General features: G+C 43.4%; 1 protein-coding gene across 2 annotated transcripts in view; it reads right to left on the reverse strand.

The window, feature by feature from the left end:
- Positions 1 to 5,779: 5,779 nt before the first annotated feature.
- The window catches only part of SLC27A2 (solute carrier family 27 member 2), a 52,463-nt gene continuing 37,990 nt past the window's right edge, over positions 5,780 to 20,252 (reverse strand). Inside the window, exons 5-10 of one of the 2 annotated variants that reach the window (XM_023227179.2) lie at positions 19,478 to 19,672; positions 16,536 to 16,626; positions 15,457 to 15,655; positions 13,381 to 13,478; positions 8,487 to 8,617; positions 5,780 to 6,257 (exon numbers count right to left, since the gene is read on the reverse strand). In XM_023227179.2, coding sequence (XP_023082947.2) covers positions 6,081 to 6,257; positions 8,487 to 8,617; positions 13,381 to 13,478; positions 15,457 to 15,655; positions 16,536 to 16,626; positions 19,478 to 19,672 — 891 coding nt within the window. In that variant the 3' untranslated portion in view covers positions 5,780 to 6,080. The remainder of the gene's footprint in view (positions 6,258 to 8,486; positions 8,618 to 13,380; positions 13,479 to 15,456; positions 15,656 to 16,535; positions 16,627 to 19,477; positions 19,673 to 20,252) is intronic. The other variant, XM_023227180.2, reaches the window with a different exon arrangement.

Here is a 20,252-nt window from a genome sequence, read left to right on the forward strand (position 1 = left end):
TTTTTATTTATTTATTTGTTTGTTTATTATACTTTAAGTTCTAGGGTACATGTGCACAACGTGCAGGTTTGTTACGTATGTATACATGTGCCATGTTGGTGTGCTGCACCCATTAACTCATCATTTACATTAGGTATATCTCCTAATGCTATCCCTCCGCCCTCCCCCAACCCCACAGCAGGCCCTGGTGTGTGATGTTCCCCACCCTGTGTCCAAGTGTTCTCATTGTTCAATTCCCACCTATGAGTGAGAACATGCGGTGTTTGGTTTTCTGTTCTTGAAATAGTTTGCTGAGAATGATGATTTCCAGCTGTATCCATGTCCCTACAAAGGACATGAACTCATCCTTTTTTATGGCTGCATAGTATTCCGTGGTATATATGTGCCACATTTTCTTAATCACACATAGCTTTAAATAGGCAAACCCAGGTCTCCTGGCTTCCAGTGAAGCCCAGGCTGTTTCCACCATGCAGTACTGCTCAAGGTTGGACCTGAACAGGAGCTCACAGCCCAGCAGGCCACTCTGGTCCTCCAGTACATTTAAAAGTTTCCTTTCTAGGTTTGGACCTTGTACATTTTCCCTTTGTTTTCTGGACCCAGTAGTCAAATAAAAGCTATACTCACAAGTGGCTTGCTCATCATTGGTTCAGAGGCCAAACACATAATTTTATTTCCATTTCAGATGGTACTTTGCTAGGTTGTGACTCTGAAATGGGTTAGTAAAGAGTATTAAAGACAAACAAAGCTGGACATTAGTTAAAACTGTAAGGAAAGATGTTAATAATATACTATCACAATAGGGAAAAGGGTCCCGTATGAACTGAACTCGGATTTGTGCAAAGGTGACTAGGCATTTCACAGGGCGAATGGAGAATAGGGAGAAGGCCAGCCTAGACTTGGAAGAGTCAGGAATGTGAAAAATTACAAAAAGTGGAAAGTGGTTGATGTGAAACTCCTCTGGGTTTGCTAACTGGTGCTTTTTGAAGAAAGACTCTTACTCTCCCACAGAGACTGGGAATCAGTTCAGGGGTTGGCTGAACAAACAGTTAAATCTTTCGGCAGCTTTGAGTTTTCTTAGGCAGGCACTTTAAGGTGGGCTAGGATCATCTCAGGGATGTGGCCTTGAGCTGTGAGAAATTATGTTAGTGTTTGTTCACGTCTTTATAGGCAAAGGTTGAGGCCTAGTTGAGAAGGGGGCTCAGGGCTCAGAGGAGCTTGACTAGAGTTTGGTCAAAAGAATCTTTGTTAAGAGTTTAAAGCATTTTTTTTTTTTTTTTTTTTTTTTGAGACTAGTGCTTTCTCTCTTACCCAGGCTGGAGTGCAGAGGCACGATCACGGCTTACTGCAGCCTCAACTTCCTGGGCTTGAGCGATCCTTCTGTTTTAGCCTCCCAAGTAGCTATTTATTTATTTTTGAGATGGGGTCTCATTCTGTGAGTGCAGTGGTGTGAACACAGCTCACTGCAGCCTCAGCCTCTGAGGCTTAAGCTGTCTTTTCACCTCAGTGCCCCGAGTAGCTGGGACTACAGGTGCACACCACTATGCCTAGCTAATTTTTTATAGAGCCAGGGTCTCCCTATGTTGCCCAGGCTAGTCTGGAACTCCTGGGCTCAGGTGATCCTTCTGCCTTGGCCTCCTAAAGTGTTGGGATTACAGGCATGAGCCACCATGCCTGGCCTGGCTAATTTTTAAAATTTTTTGTAGAGACAGGATCTCCCTATGTTGCCTAGGCTGATTGTGAACTCCTGTGCTCAAGAACTCCTCTTGTCTTGGCTTCCCCAAGTGCTGCGATTATAGGTGTGAGCCACTGCTCCTGGGAAAAAGCTGAAAACTTGCCCCTTGTTCTCTACTAGTGATCCCTGAACTTTGCTACATACTGGAATCACTTGGAGGTCCTTAAAAAAATACTGATGCTTCGTTCCCACTCCCAGAATCATTGATCTAATTGGCATGGCATGGGCCTGGGCTTTGGTATTTTTGACAGCTCCCCAGATGATTCTAGTGTGCAGTGACATCTAGGAACCACCGCTTTAAACTGACATGCTACTCAAAGCAGCATGTGTGCCCCAAGCGTTGGTGTCTCCAAGTGATTCTCATGCACCGTAAAGCTTGTGCACTGCTCTAAGCCAGTGATTCTCAAACTGAGTCCACATCAGTAACACCAGGGGGGCTTTGGCTTGTCAAAACGCAGATGTCTGGGCCTGCTCCCTGAGTTTCTGATTCAGTAGGTCTAGAATTTGCAGGGTCCAAGAATTTGTTGGTCCAGCAAGTTCCCTGGTGCTGCTGATGCTGTTGGCTCAGGGACCACACTCAGAACTACTGGTCTATGACGATACTCTCTTCCTGCAAGTACTAAGTGAGATCTTAGTGATGCCAATTAGCTGTGTGATTTTAGTCATGTCACTCAACCTCAGGCCTCAGTTTTTTCATTTATCAAGTAAAGAGGTTTGACTAGCTACTCTCTAGGATTGTTTTTAGTTTGCTATAGCAAATCATAATACGTGTGTATGTATCTAGCAAGCAGATATAAGCTCTAATTGATGTAAATTTCCAAGAGCAATTGCAGGCTTGAGATGACAGGGTGCTTCTGGATGCTGGACATTTCCTGGGGCCTGCACTTTGAGCCACTTGATCTAAGAGCTGAGTCTCAGCAAGGGATAACCCAGCCCGGAGGAACGGAGTTACCCACTAAGTAAGTGCACATGATGTATAACTCAGGATGTCAGTTATTCCCCAAATGTGGCTCCCATCCCACAGCATTACCCTCACCTGGGCATTGTTAGAAATGCAAACTCCAATTCTAGTTCGGGGGGATGGGACTCAGCACTCCATGTTGAGAACACTTCTTGGTCCATAGCAGGCACTCACTAAGTGCTTATAGAGTGGATGTATGAATGAGTGACACATTTAGCAAATTATCTCTTAGGTTGAGTCACTGCAATTAGTTAAACCTACCTTTTTTTTTTTTTTTTTTGAGATGAGGTCTCACTATGTTGCCCAGGCTGGACTCAAACTCCTGGGCTCAAGTGATCCTCCTGCCTCAGTCTCTGGGCAGGGATTATAGGCAGTCTCTAGTAGCTGGGATTATAGGCACACCCTACCAGGCCTGGCTAACCTTACCCATTTTAATACTGATTCTCGTTAGCTTCCATTTCAGAAGCTGACATTTCCTACTTTTATCGCCAAATTATTTTGGTGCCTATAGTATCCCATGTATGCACTGATTACAGGTTTCCAAACAATACATTTGAAATCAAAGCCCTGTTGGATAACTTACATGGATATCAGCTTATTTTTTTAAATTCAAATATCCACTGATATTTTCAAATGAGAATGACTTGTGCAGATATTTCTTGGGCACAATTTCTTACCCTTTTAAAAGAGAAAAGTCAGTCTTTAAGGGATTATCTCTCACAAGTGATGGCTTAAAATTGTTTACATACATGCAAACCTAGGGGCTGAGGACATTGTGGGGGTGTCTCTAATTTATCTCAATGGAGCTGTGTTACCTGGTCAGATTCAGGGAGGTGTGGGAAAATTAGAGACTGAGGAAACCATCAGGCTGGGAGGCAGAGCTGGGCAGGGTGTGGATGTGAGGACCTGGGTCTCTGAGTTTCGGACTGGAAGGTCTAAAACACAGGTCAAATGAGATCGGGGCAAGCAGGCTCTGGTTAATATAACACGAATATTCTGGCCAACAGTGTAAATGTTGACCTCTTACCCAAAAAGATACCCTTTGTGACACAGAATGAAGCCACTGCTCTAACATGACCCCTGCTGACATCCTGCTTCTCCTTTGACAAGATTCCAGGTAACACAATTGCACAACGTGATACTCAAAGGCTGTCCTATCTCCCACTACTTGGGTTCCTCATTCTCCTGTAACTCAAAGGCAGAGAGAATTTTGCAAAAATTCCCAAGTGCTGACTCACAAACAATAATCATTCTAATTACTGGCAAAATTCACAAAGGTGCAGCCTGTCTAGAATTTTCTTTAGACCCTCCTCAAGTCCTCGATGTATACTAAGCACTCAGGAAATGTTTATCGTTAGGTATAATGAGTGGGGGCAAGGATTTTGGTCATGATTCTTCTTAAAAGTCACCCAAAAGAGTGAAGAGAATTAAAAAAAAAGTATTTCTAGTACTCTGTTGGGGCTGGGGGTGGCAACACCTCTCATCATATATCATTGAGGAGTCCTAGGTATGTTTGCCTGGGGCTTTATGGGGACTACACTGGAGGAGAATTGGCAAGCCTTACCAGTTCCTGGTCATCTGAAGATGTCCTCTAGGGAGGGAAACTCCATGATGGAAACTGCTAGGGAGGCTGTGGTAAACTTGGGCCATTCTTTCTGGATGTGAACTCAATGACCATGATGCTCCCATGGCCTAGGACAAGCTCTAGGTAAGGTACATGTCGTCTTGAGTGCTGCCACCAATGACCTGCTCCTGGAATTCTGTTGCAGCTCATACATGCAGAGGTAAAGCAGTTAAACCCAGGAAGGGAGCAGCTAGGTCTAAGGAGAAAGGGCTTAGGTGAAAGAGCTCCTCAGAATTTCCCAAAGCCTCCTGTGCCATCCTAAAGGTCCTCCTGTCCTTGAAGAGGGTCCGTGGGCAGGAGACTGGCTTTGGAGTGAAACCAGTTGCCATCTGGGGAATAGGGGCACATGTAAGTGGGACTCGGGTGCTAACTGGACAGCTGGGACTTATCTGGCCCACAGACATATTTTGTTTGGGATGCATAGAAATTTAAACAATTTTGAGACTTCAGATTTCAAAAATTGGGAGATTCACATACGTATCTAGATTTCTGTTTTCTTTTTAAAAAGCCAGTCAAACTTAGTAGTTGGGTGTGTGTGTGTGCGTGTGTGTGTGTGTGTTGGGGGCGGGGGTTGTAGATCAACTTTAGTGACACTAAAGTTAATAAGTTCTGATGGATTTCTGTTTTCTGAATAATCAGAAAATCCCAGCAATACTTGACCTATATTCAGCTAACTGAAGCTTAGTGGCTGTCCCCAAGTTTACCACATTCATTTGTGACCTGCTTTTCTCATCCACATTACCTATGTGAATTCTGAAGACACCTGAGTTTGCAACCCCTGATGTAGCTAAAATGTATTGAACACTTTTTTTTTTTTTTTTTAGACGGAGTCACACTCTGTCACCCAGGCTGGAGTGCAGTGGTGTGATCTTGGCTCACTGCAACCTCTGCCGCCCGGGTTCAAGCGATTCTCCTGCCTCAGCCTCCCGAATAGCTGAGATTACAGGTGCCTGCCACTGCGCCTGGCTAATTTTTGTATTTTTTTAGTAGAGATGGGGTTTCACCATCTTGGCCAGGCTGGTCTTGAACTCCTGACCTCATGATCCACCTGCCTTGGCCTCCCAAAGTGCTAGGATTATAGGCATGAGCCACTGTGCCTGGCCTGAACTCCTTTTATGTACAGAACTCTGATGCCATAGAATTAGGCTCCTGTAAGGACTATAGATGGCATTATTACCTGTTGGATAATGCTGCCTATACACAGTGGACAGGATGCCTCTGGGTAGGGAAAGTTGGTCTCCTCACATTGGAGTAGATTTTCATTGTGTTGGCCTCTGCTGATCCAGCCTCCTCACCCTACCACCCCTCACACCCCACCCCCTGTCTCCAGCCAGTTTTACCTAGACTGTCATTACTCTTATGAATGGGGCATGTATGAAAAGTTACCAGTGAGAACTTCAGGCTTTGGAGTAACTGACACAGGCTTTGTATTAGAATAAAGTGAGGAAAGAACACAGAGATGGTGCCATCTCACATGTTGGTGTTCATTTAATTTACTATGTATTTTAAAAAATAATGCCTTCCCTCCAACAAGCTCAGTTTGCAAATACAAACAGTAGGTACACACTGAAAAATAATAATCTCTAAATCTTTTTACTTGCAAAGACTCAGCTGTTATTTTAAAAAGTCTCCCTTTACTGGTATGCATAATTTCCTAAAAAAACTGCACCTCACAATCTTCAATCAAATTAAAGTTGGATTATATCAAGTGGCTATCCATTCAGTTTCTTCCTGGAAATGTTGAGTTATCCTCCTGGGAATATTCAGAGTTTCAGGGTTTTAGCACTTATGGCATTATAGATGTCCTCAGTCATAGGCACATACGTTTTTGCTGTGTCGTCCAAGAAATACAAGGCATCTTTGATGACAGCGGGGTTAAAGCCCTCCTCCACCAGGGTCACTTTGCGGTGTTTAAAAGTTCCAGTGATCTCAATGGTGTCCTGAAAAACATCAAATAATCCACATTGTGGTTGCATTTTGCAATAGATTGGGATGCAGGGCAAGGGGTAGGGGTGGGGCATGGAGATCTAGCAAATAATTAGCATCCCTGGCTCATGTGACAGCTGGGAAGTGAAAGTTTTAAAAAAAAGTTTTCCATTTTGATTTATTTTTACATGGACAGATAACATTGTGTGTTTTTCTCATGTACAATATGATGTGCTGAAGTACACATACATCGTGCAATAGTTACATCTAGCTAGTTAACAAATGGATTACCTCACATAGCTACAATTTTTGTGGTAGGAGCAAGTAACATCCACTTTTTTTTTTTTTTTTTTTTTTTTTGAGACAGAGTCTCGCTCTGTTGCCCAGGCTGGAGTGCAGTGGCCGGATCTCAGCTCACTGCAAGCTCCGCCTCCCGGGTTCACACCATTCTCCTGCCTCAACCTCCCGAGTAGCTGGGACTACAGGCGCCCGCCACCTTGCCCGGCTAGTTTTTTGTATTTTTTAGTAGAGACGGGGTTTCACCGTGTTAGCCAGGATGGTCTCGATCTCCTGACCTCGTGATCCACCCGTCTCGGCCTCCCAAAGTGCTGGGATTACAGGCTTGAGCCACCGCGCCCGGCCAACATCCACTCTCTTTACATTTTCTAGTGAAGTGAGAGTTTTGTATGATACCCATACATTCTGTTCCCTGGTCTCCATTAGGGAGCCCTTTGTGAGGTATTTTTTATTCCCTTAAAGCTTTAGGATCACCTGTGGGGAGGGAGGACCTGCCAATGATGAGATACCTGTGCATAGATTTCTGAGCAGAGGAGTGGTACTTACTGCTTGGTAAGCCTTCAGGTACCACTAGGATATCCCGACTCTAGGTGGGAGTAGAAGGAGGGATCATTTACAGACAAACTCTGTTTTGTCAGTCTGCTTATCTTGTCTACTAGATTGAAGACTGATTTTTCCTTCAATTAATGTATTAATCAAAATATCTGAGGATATTTCATTTTCATGCCTCTTTACCATCTGGTTGCAAAGCAAATGTCGGTGCTTTATGAACAGGAATAATCCTATACACACAATATCTGGAATCTTAAGACTTCCTTTGTCAACTCTTCAACTACAGAATCACAGAGCTCAAAGTCTAAAAGTGAGAGTGTTAAACCAACCAAAGGGTTAATGTTGGAGGAAGAAAAAAAAAAAACCCCTAGCGGTGATAGTTAAGTCTTAGGCAATTCCAGCTGGCTAACGTCCAGTTAAATTTCACACCATGGAAAGGTGCAGAACTTCTGTGGATTTCTGTATTCTCTAAAACTGGAAACAACAAACAGGGTCAAAGCATTTCTATTTGCGATGTCTGTCAGGACTCACCAAACAGACTTTGTGAGTTATGTGCTAAGACTCTTGCTGAATGAACTGGTCTGTCATTGTAAGGAGAAAGGGATTAGAATTGGATTTCCGCTAGCTGTTTTCTGATTTTTTTTTTTTTTTTTTTTTTTTTTAAGACAGGGCCTTGCTCTGTTGCCCAGGCTGGGGTGCAGTGGTGCACTCATACCTCACTGCAGCCTTGATTTCCCAGGCTCAAGTAATCCTCCTGCCTCAGCCTCCCAGGTAAATGAGACTACAAGTGCGTGTCACCATGCCTGGCTAATTTTTTTTTTTTTTTGTGGAGACACAGTCTCACTCCGTTGCTCAGGCTGGAGAGCAGTGGTGTGATCCTGGCTCACTGCAACCTCCACCTCCCAGGTTCAAATGATTCTCCTGCCTCAGCCTCCCGAGTAGGTGGGACTACAGGCATGCTACACCACACCCAGGTAATTTTGTAGAGACAGGGTTTCACCACATTAGCCAGCCTGATCTTGAACTTCCAACCTCAGGTGATCGGCGGATGGAATTAAAGGCGTGAGCCACTGCACTCGGCCTGTTTAAAAATTTTTAGTTTTAGTAGACATGAAGTCTCACTATGTTGCCTAGGCTGGTCTCAAACTCCTGAGCTCAAGCAATCCTCCCACCTCAGTCTCCCAAAGTGCTGGGATTACAGGCACGAGCCACTGCACCCAGCCAGCCTGATATGACCACTTCCTTATTGGTCTATGACACTTCTTTCTGAGCTTCCTGGAAAGTGTGGTGATAATTTGGCAAACGTAGTCATCCTGGGAGAAGGCAAGTTGTTCCCCAAGAAGTAGGAATCTCCAAGAGAGCAGATCATTGAGCTTGATAATAAGAGATCTCACCTGTATTCTTAGAAACCGGGGCCTCGCGTAACTAGGCAGGTAATCAGCAACGTGCTGAAAGAGTTTCTTTCCATCAAATTCATGGTTTTCTTTCATTTTGATGGAGGCCATGCCAATGCGACCCTCATGATCTAGAAATAAAGTGAGAAAAAATTAGATGTGTTATGGCTATTTATGATGCTTTATTAGTTCAAAGAACTGTGGACTCAGAAAACTTTATAGCATGGGTTTCATTTGGATAGTTGGAATTTTTATTACAAATACCTGTCGAAGATACTTTAAAGTGAATGTACTAATATTAATAGTAATAATAACAGTTGGTTGACTATTATATTCCAGGCCCTATACTAAGTGTGTTGTATTGATGATCTCACTTAACCCTCACAACAACCTTCTGAAGAGATATAGATGTTATCTCCATTTTACAGATGAAGAAACTGAGGCTTAAAGACATTAAGAGATTTATTCGAGGTCAGACATCAAATACTAGGCAGGGTATGGAATTGAATTCAGGCAGCCTGGCTCCAGATCCTGTGCTTAGAACCATCATCCTTCTTTTTAGCAGCCTATACAAACACATCTGGGTAGGGAGTAGCTTGGACTGGTGGCGACAGGAAGTTATTTTTGACTCCAGTGAAAGTCCTTGCTCCACCGTCAGGCACGACTTACTTAGCCTAGGTTGTTCTTCAGGTTGCAATGTCAGGTTTGTTGCACCTCTGGGCACAAATACCACCTTGGAGACCTACTTATCTGATCAAGGTTCTAATGGCTTTTCTTGTCTGCATTTCAGAGAGGATGTACAACAGGAGGTGAAGGCAGGCACAGGGAGCTGTTTTGTGCACTCCCGTTAAAGGCCCATTAGTCCCAAGAGGAGGTGCCCTCCACAGAGAGAACAGATCCTACAGCAGGGTATTTAGCCCAGAGCAGTTTCCAACAATTACAACTGCCTTCTTGTGAGGACAGTGGTAATTAGGTATTAATATATCTTCTACCTGATCCAGCAGACCCAGCGGGAGTCCCAATCCACTTCCCTCAACTACTCAGCTGTAATCAGAGAGGAGACAGGAGCCTCCCTTGGTTACCTGAGCCCCAGCTTTTGAAATCTCTCCCATGGTGATTGTTTGTTTACCTATAGCTCTAAAGAAGGCAAACAGCAAAAAGAAAAAAAGATGCCCCGTCATTCGGTTTGCTTCTTGTCTGAGAGAGAGAGAGAGGCAGGGGCACTTAGTTTAGGGTCCTTAGCGCCTGTCTTAGAAATCTCAAGTGTCTCCAATGAGTTCCTTTTAGAATTAAGGCTCATGCAACAGAAATCCTCCGCATTGACCATCTCTTTGCTTCTTGCCCTGGTAGCAGCAATGCTTAACCTAGGGGCAAATGGGCCTGTTAGGTCTCAGGCCTCTGCCCCGACTCTCGGAGGGTGGTTTGGGACTAGTTCAGCTGTGGGGTGATGGTTCCAGCCTATAGGAGTTCTGGGCTAACTGTAAAGGTCAATTCTGGCCAAGGGTTCTCTAGAGCTGCACGGTCTAATATGACATCCACTGGTTATTTGTGGCTATTAAAACTAAAATCAATTATAATATTATGAAAAATTCAGTTCTTCAGTTGCACTAGCCACATTTCAAGTGTTCCATAGTGACATGGTGGCTATTGGCTATCATGCTGGATAGTGCATATAGAACATTTCCATCATTGCAGAAAGTTCTACAGAGTAGCTGGGCAGTTCAGGTATGACACCTAGAAAAAGTGAACTCCACTCCAGGCCCAAACCTAGAAATTCTCTCCTGGTCCAAAGCCAAGATGTATAACTGCCTTGTCCTGAATCACCCATAGTGGAAGGATGCCTTACTTCAGACAGTCCAGCTGCATTTCTACTCTGGAATGGGACTGGCCTCTGTGGATGGGGCGCCAGACAGCAGCAGTTGTGGCATTGAGAATCACAGAATCTGAAAGTTGGGAGGAACTTTAGAATGTATCTCTAATCTTTCACTGCTGCAAGAGTTCTCCCAGGATCCCAGGTGGGCATCCAGCTTCTCTTTACATGCCTTAGTTGGTGGGGGCATTTCCTATCCTGGGAGACAAGCCCATTCTATTGATGGTTCCTTTGGTTACAGGGGAGTTCTCAGGCTAAAATTGGCTCCCTGGTCATTTTAATCCATTGATTTTAGTTCTGATTGCTGGAGCAGCACAGAACACACCTGCTCCTCATCCTATCTGACTGTCTGCCAACAATGTAAGACTGTCAACCTCCTCCGCTTTGTTCTGTTTCAGTGGCTCCCAGAACTCACTGATCATTAGATTCACTTGGGAATTAAAAAAAGACATGCAGATTCTGAGTCCCATACTCCAGAGCTTCTGGTCCACTAGATCCAGGCTTCAAAAAGTTTCCCAGATGGTTCTGATGATTGGCCAAATTTTTGGAACCACTGGGCTTTAGTGCTTTAGTGTGTGTGTTTTTTAAAATTGTGATAAACATATAACATAAAATTTATCATTTTAACTCGTTTTAAAGTGTACAATTTGCCGGGTGTGGTGGCTCACGCCTGTAATCCCAGCACTTTGGGAGGCCAAGGTTGGGGGTGGATCACCTGAGGTTAGGAGTTCGAGACCGGCCTGACCAACATGGTGAACTCTCATCTCTACTAAAAATACAAAATTAGCCGGGCATGGTGGTGCATGGCTGTAATCCCAGCTACGCAGGAGGCTGAGGCAGGAGAATCACTGCTTGAACCTGGGAGGCTGAGGTTGTAATGAGCCGAGATTGCACCATTGCACTCCAGCTTGTGTAACAAGAACGAAAATCTGTCTCCAAAAAAAAAAAAAAAAAAAAAAAAAGTGTACAATTCAGTGGCATTTTACACACTTACAATGTTGTACTATCATCACCAGGATCTAGTTCTAGTGCATTTTCATCACCCCCTAAATCAGACTTTCAGTGTTTTTAAGAATGTCTGGGGCGTTTGTGCCAGCACAGCTTCCCAGCCCCGCCCCAGAGATTCTGACTTGGTAGTTCAGGGTGGGCCTGAGAAATTGCACTTGTAACAGACTCCTGGGCGATGCTGACACTGCTGATCCGGGGACCCACTTTGATGAACACTAGGCTAGATTCTTCCGTTTCATCTTCTAGATTCTCTTGCCTCATACGTACTCTTTTGTGTGGTTATCCTTTTTAAAATCAAGCATTTAGACGCATACGTAACATTTGAGGAAGGGTCTGCAAGAGCCCAGGGTGGCACAATGGCTGACAACCACAACTTAGACCCTTGTGTTAGCTCAGCATAAGGCCTGGGGAGTTCTCCAACGGGAGTATTCACACCCCTTTTCATTCTGTCCCCTCTCACACCAAGATGTGGCCATAGTTCCCCTTGTGTCATTGTCCCAGAGTTGGGGAGGAACAAGCAAGAGATATTCTTGAATATTCTTTTTGTTTTCTTGAGATGGAGCCTCACTCTGTCACCCAGACTGCAGTGCAGTGGTGAGATCCTGGATCACTGCAACCTCCATCTCCCAGGTTCAAGTGATTCTCCTGTCTCAGCCTCCTGAGTAGCTGGGATTACAGATGTGAGCCACCACCCCTGGCTAATGTTTGTATTTTTAGTAGAGACTAAGTTTTGCCATGTTGGCCAGGCTGGTCTCAAACTCCTGACCTCAAGTGATTCTTCTGCCTCGGCCTCCCAAAGTGCTGGGATTATAGGTGTGAGACACCGCATCTGGCCTTAAATATTTGAGACAGAGTCTTGCTCTGTTGCCAGGCTGGAGTGCGATGGCACGATCTCGGCTCACTGCAACCTCTGGCTCCCTGGTTCAAGCGATTCTCCTGCCTCAGCCTCCCGAGTAGCTGGGACTACAGACACCCACCGCCACGCCCAGCTAATTTTTGTATTTTTAGTAGAGATGCGGTTTCACCATGTTGGCCAGGATACTCTGGATCTCCTGACCACCTCGGCCTCCCAAAGTGCTGGGGTTACGGGAGTGAGCCACTGTACCCGGCCTTGAATATTTTTTAAAAAAGAACAAGCACAAGGCCATATAGAACTGTCACAGCTTGAGAAAGATGGACTTCTGGATTTCTACTTTGAATATGGGTGGGAATCCCAAATATGAGTTGTGGGGGAATAGTAATACCCCTAGTGCCTTATATTTGCACAGTAATTTGGAGGCTGGAATCCTCTCTGACGTGTATAATCAATGTGATTTATTGTCACAACAACCCTTATGTATATATTTGATAAATATATGCTTAGCATTGATACAATTAAAATGAATTTGTTCTCTTGACAACCTTAACTGCAGGGCTGGCATTATCCTTAATTTTAGTGATTAGCCAGCAGTCAAACAGCCGGAAGGTGTTGAAGCCAGGATTCAAGGTCAGACATTGGCCCTCCTGACTCTGCTGGCAGAAGCAGATCTGTAGATGAAGCTGTGGTGGCAACATTCTTGTGTGATGATTCTGAAACTTAGTGGGGTGAACTGGGCTTAGAAATCTTAAAAAGAAGAGGTTGTACAAAATCCACTTTTCCCCAGCTTTTTCTTCTAGCAACTGCACTGGCTCTTCTTTGTGCCTCCTAGTTCAGAGGCCAGAACACCATTTCCCAGCTCTTAAGCAAGACACGACTTTTCTGGAGGCGTGCCAAATGTGGTGTGGCGCTCCCATATTTGAGGCTTTGTTTGCCTGAGAGCCCAAGAATGGCTGGGAGCTGAACTGAAGAGAAGGCCATGTTCAGATGTACTGAGCTGGCTTTTATAATGGAACATAAGCCAGACATAAGCTCCTTACTCCCTGGCAGCTGAAAGAGCTGTTTAACTCTAGATGGCAGGAGAAAGCAATGACAAACCTGGGCTAAAATTATGTTCAGATCCTCTATGAGTTTAGGTACAGATCTTATCTTGTATATACCTGGCACACGCACTCCATAAACATTCACTTCTTGGACAAAATCAACCAGTCCTACTATATCAGCAACTTCAGTGGTGGCCACATTTTCCCCTTTCCACCTGGAAGAAAGGACAAATTTAGCAGAGGTCAATGGTGGTTTCTGGCCCAGGTCACAATGATGAAGAGCAGCTGTTTCCTTTAGATTTCTGCATGGTGTTGATCTCGTGTTCCTCACCTTGGTCCCTCAAACTCCCCAGCTTAGTCCTGGCTGGGGTATCTTGCTTGAAGCATAAAAGGGAAAAGTATAGACCTAGATAACAAAATGTGGAATTTCAATGCTACCACATGAAACACAATACATGGAATAATGTTCTAATGTTAAAATACAGCCCTGGCCACGGTGAAACCCCGTCTCTACTAAAAAATACAAAAAACTAGCCGGGCGAGGTGGTGGGCGCCTGTAGTCCCAGCTACTCGGGAGGCTGAGGCAGGAGAATGGCGGGAACCCGGGAGGCGGAGCTTGCAGTGAGCTGAGATCCGGCCACTGCACTCCAGCCTGGGTGACAGAGCGAGACTCCGTCTCAAAAAAAAAAAAAAAAAGCCCTGGCTAAGAAAGGCACTGGCAATTAGAAAGAAATCTCAACGATTTTCTGCTGTGTTTAGGTCTCTCAACTTCTCAGTTACTAACTCAAGTTGCTATTTAATTCAGTTGGTGATGTTCTCTTTAATAGAACTCCATATTTTATTTCAGCGTCTCATGGCAACAAGAAAGGAAAAAATATCATACTTCAGTTACAGGGAGATTCTAATGTTAAAGCCCAACCAGGTGGTATTTTTTCACTTAATAAAGAGTTAAATTTTGTTTTCATTAATTTTTTTTTTTTTTTTTGTGGGGGTGGGTAGAGTCTCACTCTGCCACTTAGGCTGGAGTGCAGTGGTGCAATCTCAGCTCACTGCAACCTCCGTCTCCCAGGTTCAAGTGATTCTCTTGCCTCAGCCTCCCGAGTAGCTGGGGCTACAGGTACGTGCCACCATGTCCAGCAATTTTTGTACTTTTAGTAGAGACGGGATTTCACCATGTTGGCCAGGCTGGTCTGGAACTCCTGACCTCAGGTGATACACCTGCCTCAGCCTGCCAAACTGCTGGGATTACAGGCGTGAGCCACCACTCCCGGCCCATTAAAAATTCTTTAGCCCTCCCAGAAGTATCTTCTTAATAGCATGAAGATGGCATAAAGTGATATGGATCTTAAGACATGGAATAGTAGAGATGGAAGGACCCTGCGAATCATTGTGACCCTCACCTCAAGGGCAAAAGGACTGAGGTTCACAATGGTTACCTGTCTTGATACCACTGCTGCTCAGGGGGGAGAGGTGAGCCTGGTTCTCCTTATTTCACCTGCTGTCTTTCTACTGCAGTTAGACAACTTCCATCCGTACCTCATTCATTCATGCAAAAAGTGATTATGTGTCAGGCACCATGGTAGGTGCTGGGGATGAACAGGCAGACACAGGGCCTGCCCTCAGGGAGTTTACACAGGAAGGAAGCTGTGTCATGAGGCTGGAGGACTGTGCTATGGTTGGAAGTTAATTCCATGGTCTACTAGGACTTCCAAACTTCCTTGTACCGACCTGGGGGTTCTGCAGAAAACCATCTGGTTGAGGATGAAAGGCATTGGGGGAGGGGGCTCTGAACCCCTCACCTCCTCTTCAACTAGATCAGCTCCACACTAATTTACATCTGATTTTATCTAAACACCTCCATGATTGGAAAGGTGAAAATCCTTGGCTGTCCTGAGAGTGACCAGTAATCATGCAGGAGAAACAAGAGGAGTTAAATGTACTTTTGTCTCCAGAAATCAGATACAGGTTTCCTGCCTTATTCTCATCTGGTGTTGCTCAGCCAAGTTAACTGTGCACTGCAGAGTGACACTTCATGCACTTCATTCCTCATTCTCTGGGAACACAGGAGTTTGACCTGATGTGCCAAAGACAGGGAAGCAAATGCACCATAACCAAAGCGGAATGCGATTCCACTAGGAGTATGCCAAACTGTACGTGTGTTTGTTTTTGGCTCAATGATTCAGAAAAACCAACCGGAATGTATCTCCAATTCTGTCGTGGAAATAGATGAAATTTTCATGGTCAACCATTAAGAGATCTCCACTGTTGAAATAGAGGTCTCCTTTCTTAAAGACATCTCGCAGTTTTTTCTTCTCTGTCTGAGCCTTTGCTCCAGCATAGCCACTAAATGGTGTAAGTTGTGTGATTTTGCAAACCAGAAGTCCAACTTCACCTAAAATAGAAGAAAGTAAACTTATTTTATGTGCTAGAGGTCACATTTATATATCAGCCTTCTCTTAAAACTAATGCCATACAACCTGCTGGCAACAAACTGGCTGTAGGAAGTATCATTTTCCATGCATGTATACCTGTGAATTATATGTACATATGTATCACAGACACACATATATATACCACACACACACATACTGTACATTATTGTATATGGCCTAATTATTTTATTTTGATTTTTTTTTGAGATGGAATCTTGCCCTGTTGCCCAGGCTGGAGTACAGTGGTGCAGTCTCAACCTCTGCCTCCCAGGGTCAAGGGATTCTCCTGCCTCAGCCTCCCAAGTAGCTAGGGTTACAGGTGTGTGCCATCATGCCCAGTTAATTTTTGTATTTTCAGTAGAGACAGGAGTTTGCCATGTTGGCCAGGCTGGTCTCGAACTCTTGATCTCAAATGATCAGTCCTCCTCAACCTCCCAAAGTGTTGGGATTACAGGCATGAGCCACCACACCTGGCCTGTAATTTCTTTTACTGCTAATCTTTTACTGAAAAATGATTTATGCACACTTACACAAACGCCCAGTAGTTAAAGCTTAAAGGTAAAGGCCACCTAAAACTATGGTTTTGCAACCACAATTACATATCCCTTCCCACAAAACATTATCTCATAAGCAAGAAGTTGTTAAGCTAGGTTTAAAACTAGAATTATGTTATATGTAGTGGTAAATTAGCACCTTTGGAATTTCTGTATATTGGAGGGTACTTAAATAAACCCCCCTTTTCCCCACTCTGATAAATTTTACCATGTGGCAATAATATGTTAAAGTCACTTGGTCAAGATGAGAAGGGGCACAGGTTGATTGAACAAAAGTCTACTGTACCTTTGGGAACTCTGACGCAATATCCATTTTCATCACGGACAGGTTCATCTTTCTCCACATCATATTTAATCAGGTCATAACTTATGATTTTCTAGCAAAATTAAAATGTATAATTTTGAGAATAAATCTTTTACAATTTTTCCCTTTTTAATTGTGGTATAACATAAAGTATATCTTAGGCGTACGGGTTGATGAAAATTTGCATTTGCATATACCCTTAAAATTCCCATCCAGAGAGAGACGGAGAAAACATTTTCATTTCACCTAGAAAGTTTCCTCCTGCCCTTCTGTGAAGTCAACTACTATTCTGACTTACATTGCGGTCAATGCGTCTTAAACCTCAAACAAGTGAAATGAATGTATACTTCTGTGTCTGCTTCTTTTACTCAATATGTCTATAATATTCATCCATCCATGTTAGTGTTTTTTATGGCCATGCAATTTTCCCTTGTATAAATATACTATGATTTATTTATCTATTTTCCTGTTAATGGGTACTTGGATTATTTCTAGTTTTGGCCTATTATAAATAAAGCTGTTATGACATTCTTGTGTCTTTTGGTGGATGTATCACAAATGGGTTTTTAAAATCTTATGTAACCTTATATTAATATGACACTGTTAGATTTTTCACTTTTCTATGGAAATGTTATCTAACATATTTTAGAATCAAAGGCATATTTCATGCCCATGACTATACAATTATTAAAACTCTATCATATTTAAAACACAATTCAATGCATAAGAATTTAATTTTCAGCAATTCAGTAAGAGCAATAATAAATATATTATTTTCCTTACTGGAAGAAAATGCAAATATGACAGTATTTGGATATAATTATTAGCCATGATTACTATGTCTATTTCAAATTTATATTCAAGTCTATGTGATGAAGCAACCAATCATATGCTTTAGTATTAGCAGACAACTTCATTAAAAAAACAAGCGGCGTTTATGGTCAACAAATGTAGATCTTATTTGCAGGAATGTAAAAAATTTATAGGTGATAATAAATGTTCTTTTCCACATCAATTGCATGGGATCATCCGGTTTTAAAGTTTTTTTTTTTTTTTTTTTAATGTGTTGCTTAAAGTAGAAAAACTTTCAATAAAATATGGCACTCAATGGATGAGAAAGTAAAGAATGGGTAATGCACAGCATTAGCTGACCCGCTCAGCAGCAGTTCCAGTGACGTATAGGAGATGGATTCTCAGTCTGCAGCAGCGCTGCCCAGGAATCTGCTGTGATGATGGAAATGTTCTTTGTCTGCATTGCTCAATATGGTAGTTCACTAACCACACGTGGCTATTCAGCACTGGAAATGTGGCTAGTGTGATTGAAGAACTAGATTTAAACTTTTATTAATATAACTTAAATTTAAGTAGTCACATGTAGCTAGTGGCTACTGTTTGGACAGTGCAGGTCTAGAGGACTGTGGAGGGACCTGTGTAGCGTAGGTGGAGCTGCTGTCATTGTTAGAGAGGGTCCTTGAACTTGGGAACACCTTGAGATTAGGCCAGAATATAAGAAATGGAGTGATTATCATCATTACGGTTAACAATTATTCAAGGCTATTAAATGACAGGCATTGGGCTGTAGCCTCTAAGGGCCTTTTCAAAAGTTATTTAATCCTTTCAACAATCCTTTTCCCTTATTGAGTGTGGGCTCAGCACTGGGTTCAATATTTTCTCTTGTTATCTCTGTTTTACAGATGATGAAATTGAGGCCTGAGGAACATACGGGACCTGCCCAAGGTCACTCAGCTAGATTATGGTGGCACAGAGATTTGCTCTCCAGAGCCAGGGCTCTTACACACATGAACTACTGTCCTCTGAACTCTGCTGGTCTGTCCCTGGGGACACAGGTTGAGTGGGAGTCCCGGTGCGGCTGTTTCATGGCCAGACGGGATGAGCGGTCCAGAGGCACAATGACCACAGTGACTTCTCAAGCCAGCGGAGGCTCAGCATTTACTGAATATTTCTGGGTATTTGCAGAATAGTTGGTTATCTGGAAGACTGACTGCTTGAGTACAAAAAAGACAACAGAGACCCACAAGCAATAAAATGACTGACAGGGAAAAGAGATGGCTATGTGAGCTGGTTTAAAAATAAGAAATATCTGGCCAGGCGCGGTGGCTCATGCCTGTAATCCCAGCACTTTGGGAGGCTGAGGCAGGAGGATCACGAGGTCAGGAGATCGAGACCACCCTGACTAACATGGTGAAACCCCGTCTCTACTAAAAAATACAAAAAACTAGCCGGGCTAGGTGGCGGGTGCCTGTAGTCCTAGCTACTTGGGAGGCTGAGGTAGGAGAACGGCGTGAACCCGGGAGGCGGAGCCTGCAGTGAGCGGAGATGGTGCCACTGCACTCCAGCCTGGGCAACAGAGCGAGACCCCATCTCAAAAAAACAAAAACAAAAATAAAAAATAAATATCTTTCTGGTGGAATTATTAGGTGGACATAAATGTTCACCAGATCCTAGCACTGAGATGCCTAGGCTCCACCTCAGAACAACTGAATCCAAAGCCTAGCAGGTGGGGCCTTGCATCTGTGCATATAAAAAAACTCCCCAGGTGATGGTGCTGCACAACACAAAGGGAAATACTAGGTTTCACAGTGTACATTAAGCTTACGGAACTTGTAACCTTCAGGTGTTTTATCACATACAAGTATAAACGGCATCAGGAAGAATTCGCCTAAGTTGCAGATGGCAAGGACACAATGGATTGTTCTTAACAGAAGTTGAGATGTTTTTAATTGGAGGATCTGATGTTTTGAAGTCATCATCACAGAGAATGAGCAAAATCTCTCTTGGTAATAGGAATGGGCCATGGCTCTGATGCTGCCTGACTTCTGATAACATCATCACGACTTGGCTTTTAAGAAGTCTCTGTATTCTGAAAACTGGCTACGTATGCTCTCATTTTTCAATGTACTTACTTTCTGTAGGTAATTTACTCTTCCAACGGCACCGACTTTTCTCGTATAATTCATAAATCCAATATTTCCTTCAGTGGCAGCATAGAACTCATAGATGCATATGTCTCCAAATCTCTTGACAAATTGTCTCCACACATCTCCTCGTAAGCCATTTCCCAGTGCCAGTCTCACTTTATGATCACGGTCATTTGGCTTCTGTGGTAGGGGGAGAAGAAAAAGACCAAACTGAAACATCTCTGGAGCCTATGCTTACATATTAATAATCGCCTTTATTTTGTATGTATTTAATTTATACTGACATTGCCTTTATTACATATTTATGTTGGTTATAAATGCCCCTTAGTGTCTGCCTTTTTCCTGCCATTCACACACAGTATTCCCTATTCCTTTAGCACAAGCAGTATGGTCTGACAGCTGGAACTATGATTTAATAACCAAAACATGTGAATTCTCCCATTTTGGTTTCTAAGGAGCCAGATGAGACAATCTGACAGAACCAGGTGATGCCAACATTTAATCCATATCCAATCTAAAGTTAGAAGGATGTGTATAAGGTGTTCATAGTTACAATAATGTAGATGTTCATAGTTTTCTTGATGGGGCTGGTGGACATTAGTGAATTTCCAGAAAGGAGGAGCCACATGGGAAAGAACTGTCAGAGATGGGGACAATCTCCTACCAGTGGGACTCTGAGCAGTGTCTAGGATTTTTATGACAGTGAAGAAGAAAACAGGAAACACAGTCCAATGAGAGACAGAAAGAGAAGGAGAGAGAG

Source organism: Piliocolobus tephrosceles, chromosome 6 (assembly GCF_002776525.5).
Source record: "Piliocolobus tephrosceles isolate RC106 chromosome 6, ASM277652v3, whole genome shotgun sequence".
NCBI classification, from domain to species: Eukaryota; Metazoa; Chordata; class Mammalia; order Primates; family Cercopithecidae; genus Piliocolobus; species Piliocolobus tephrosceles.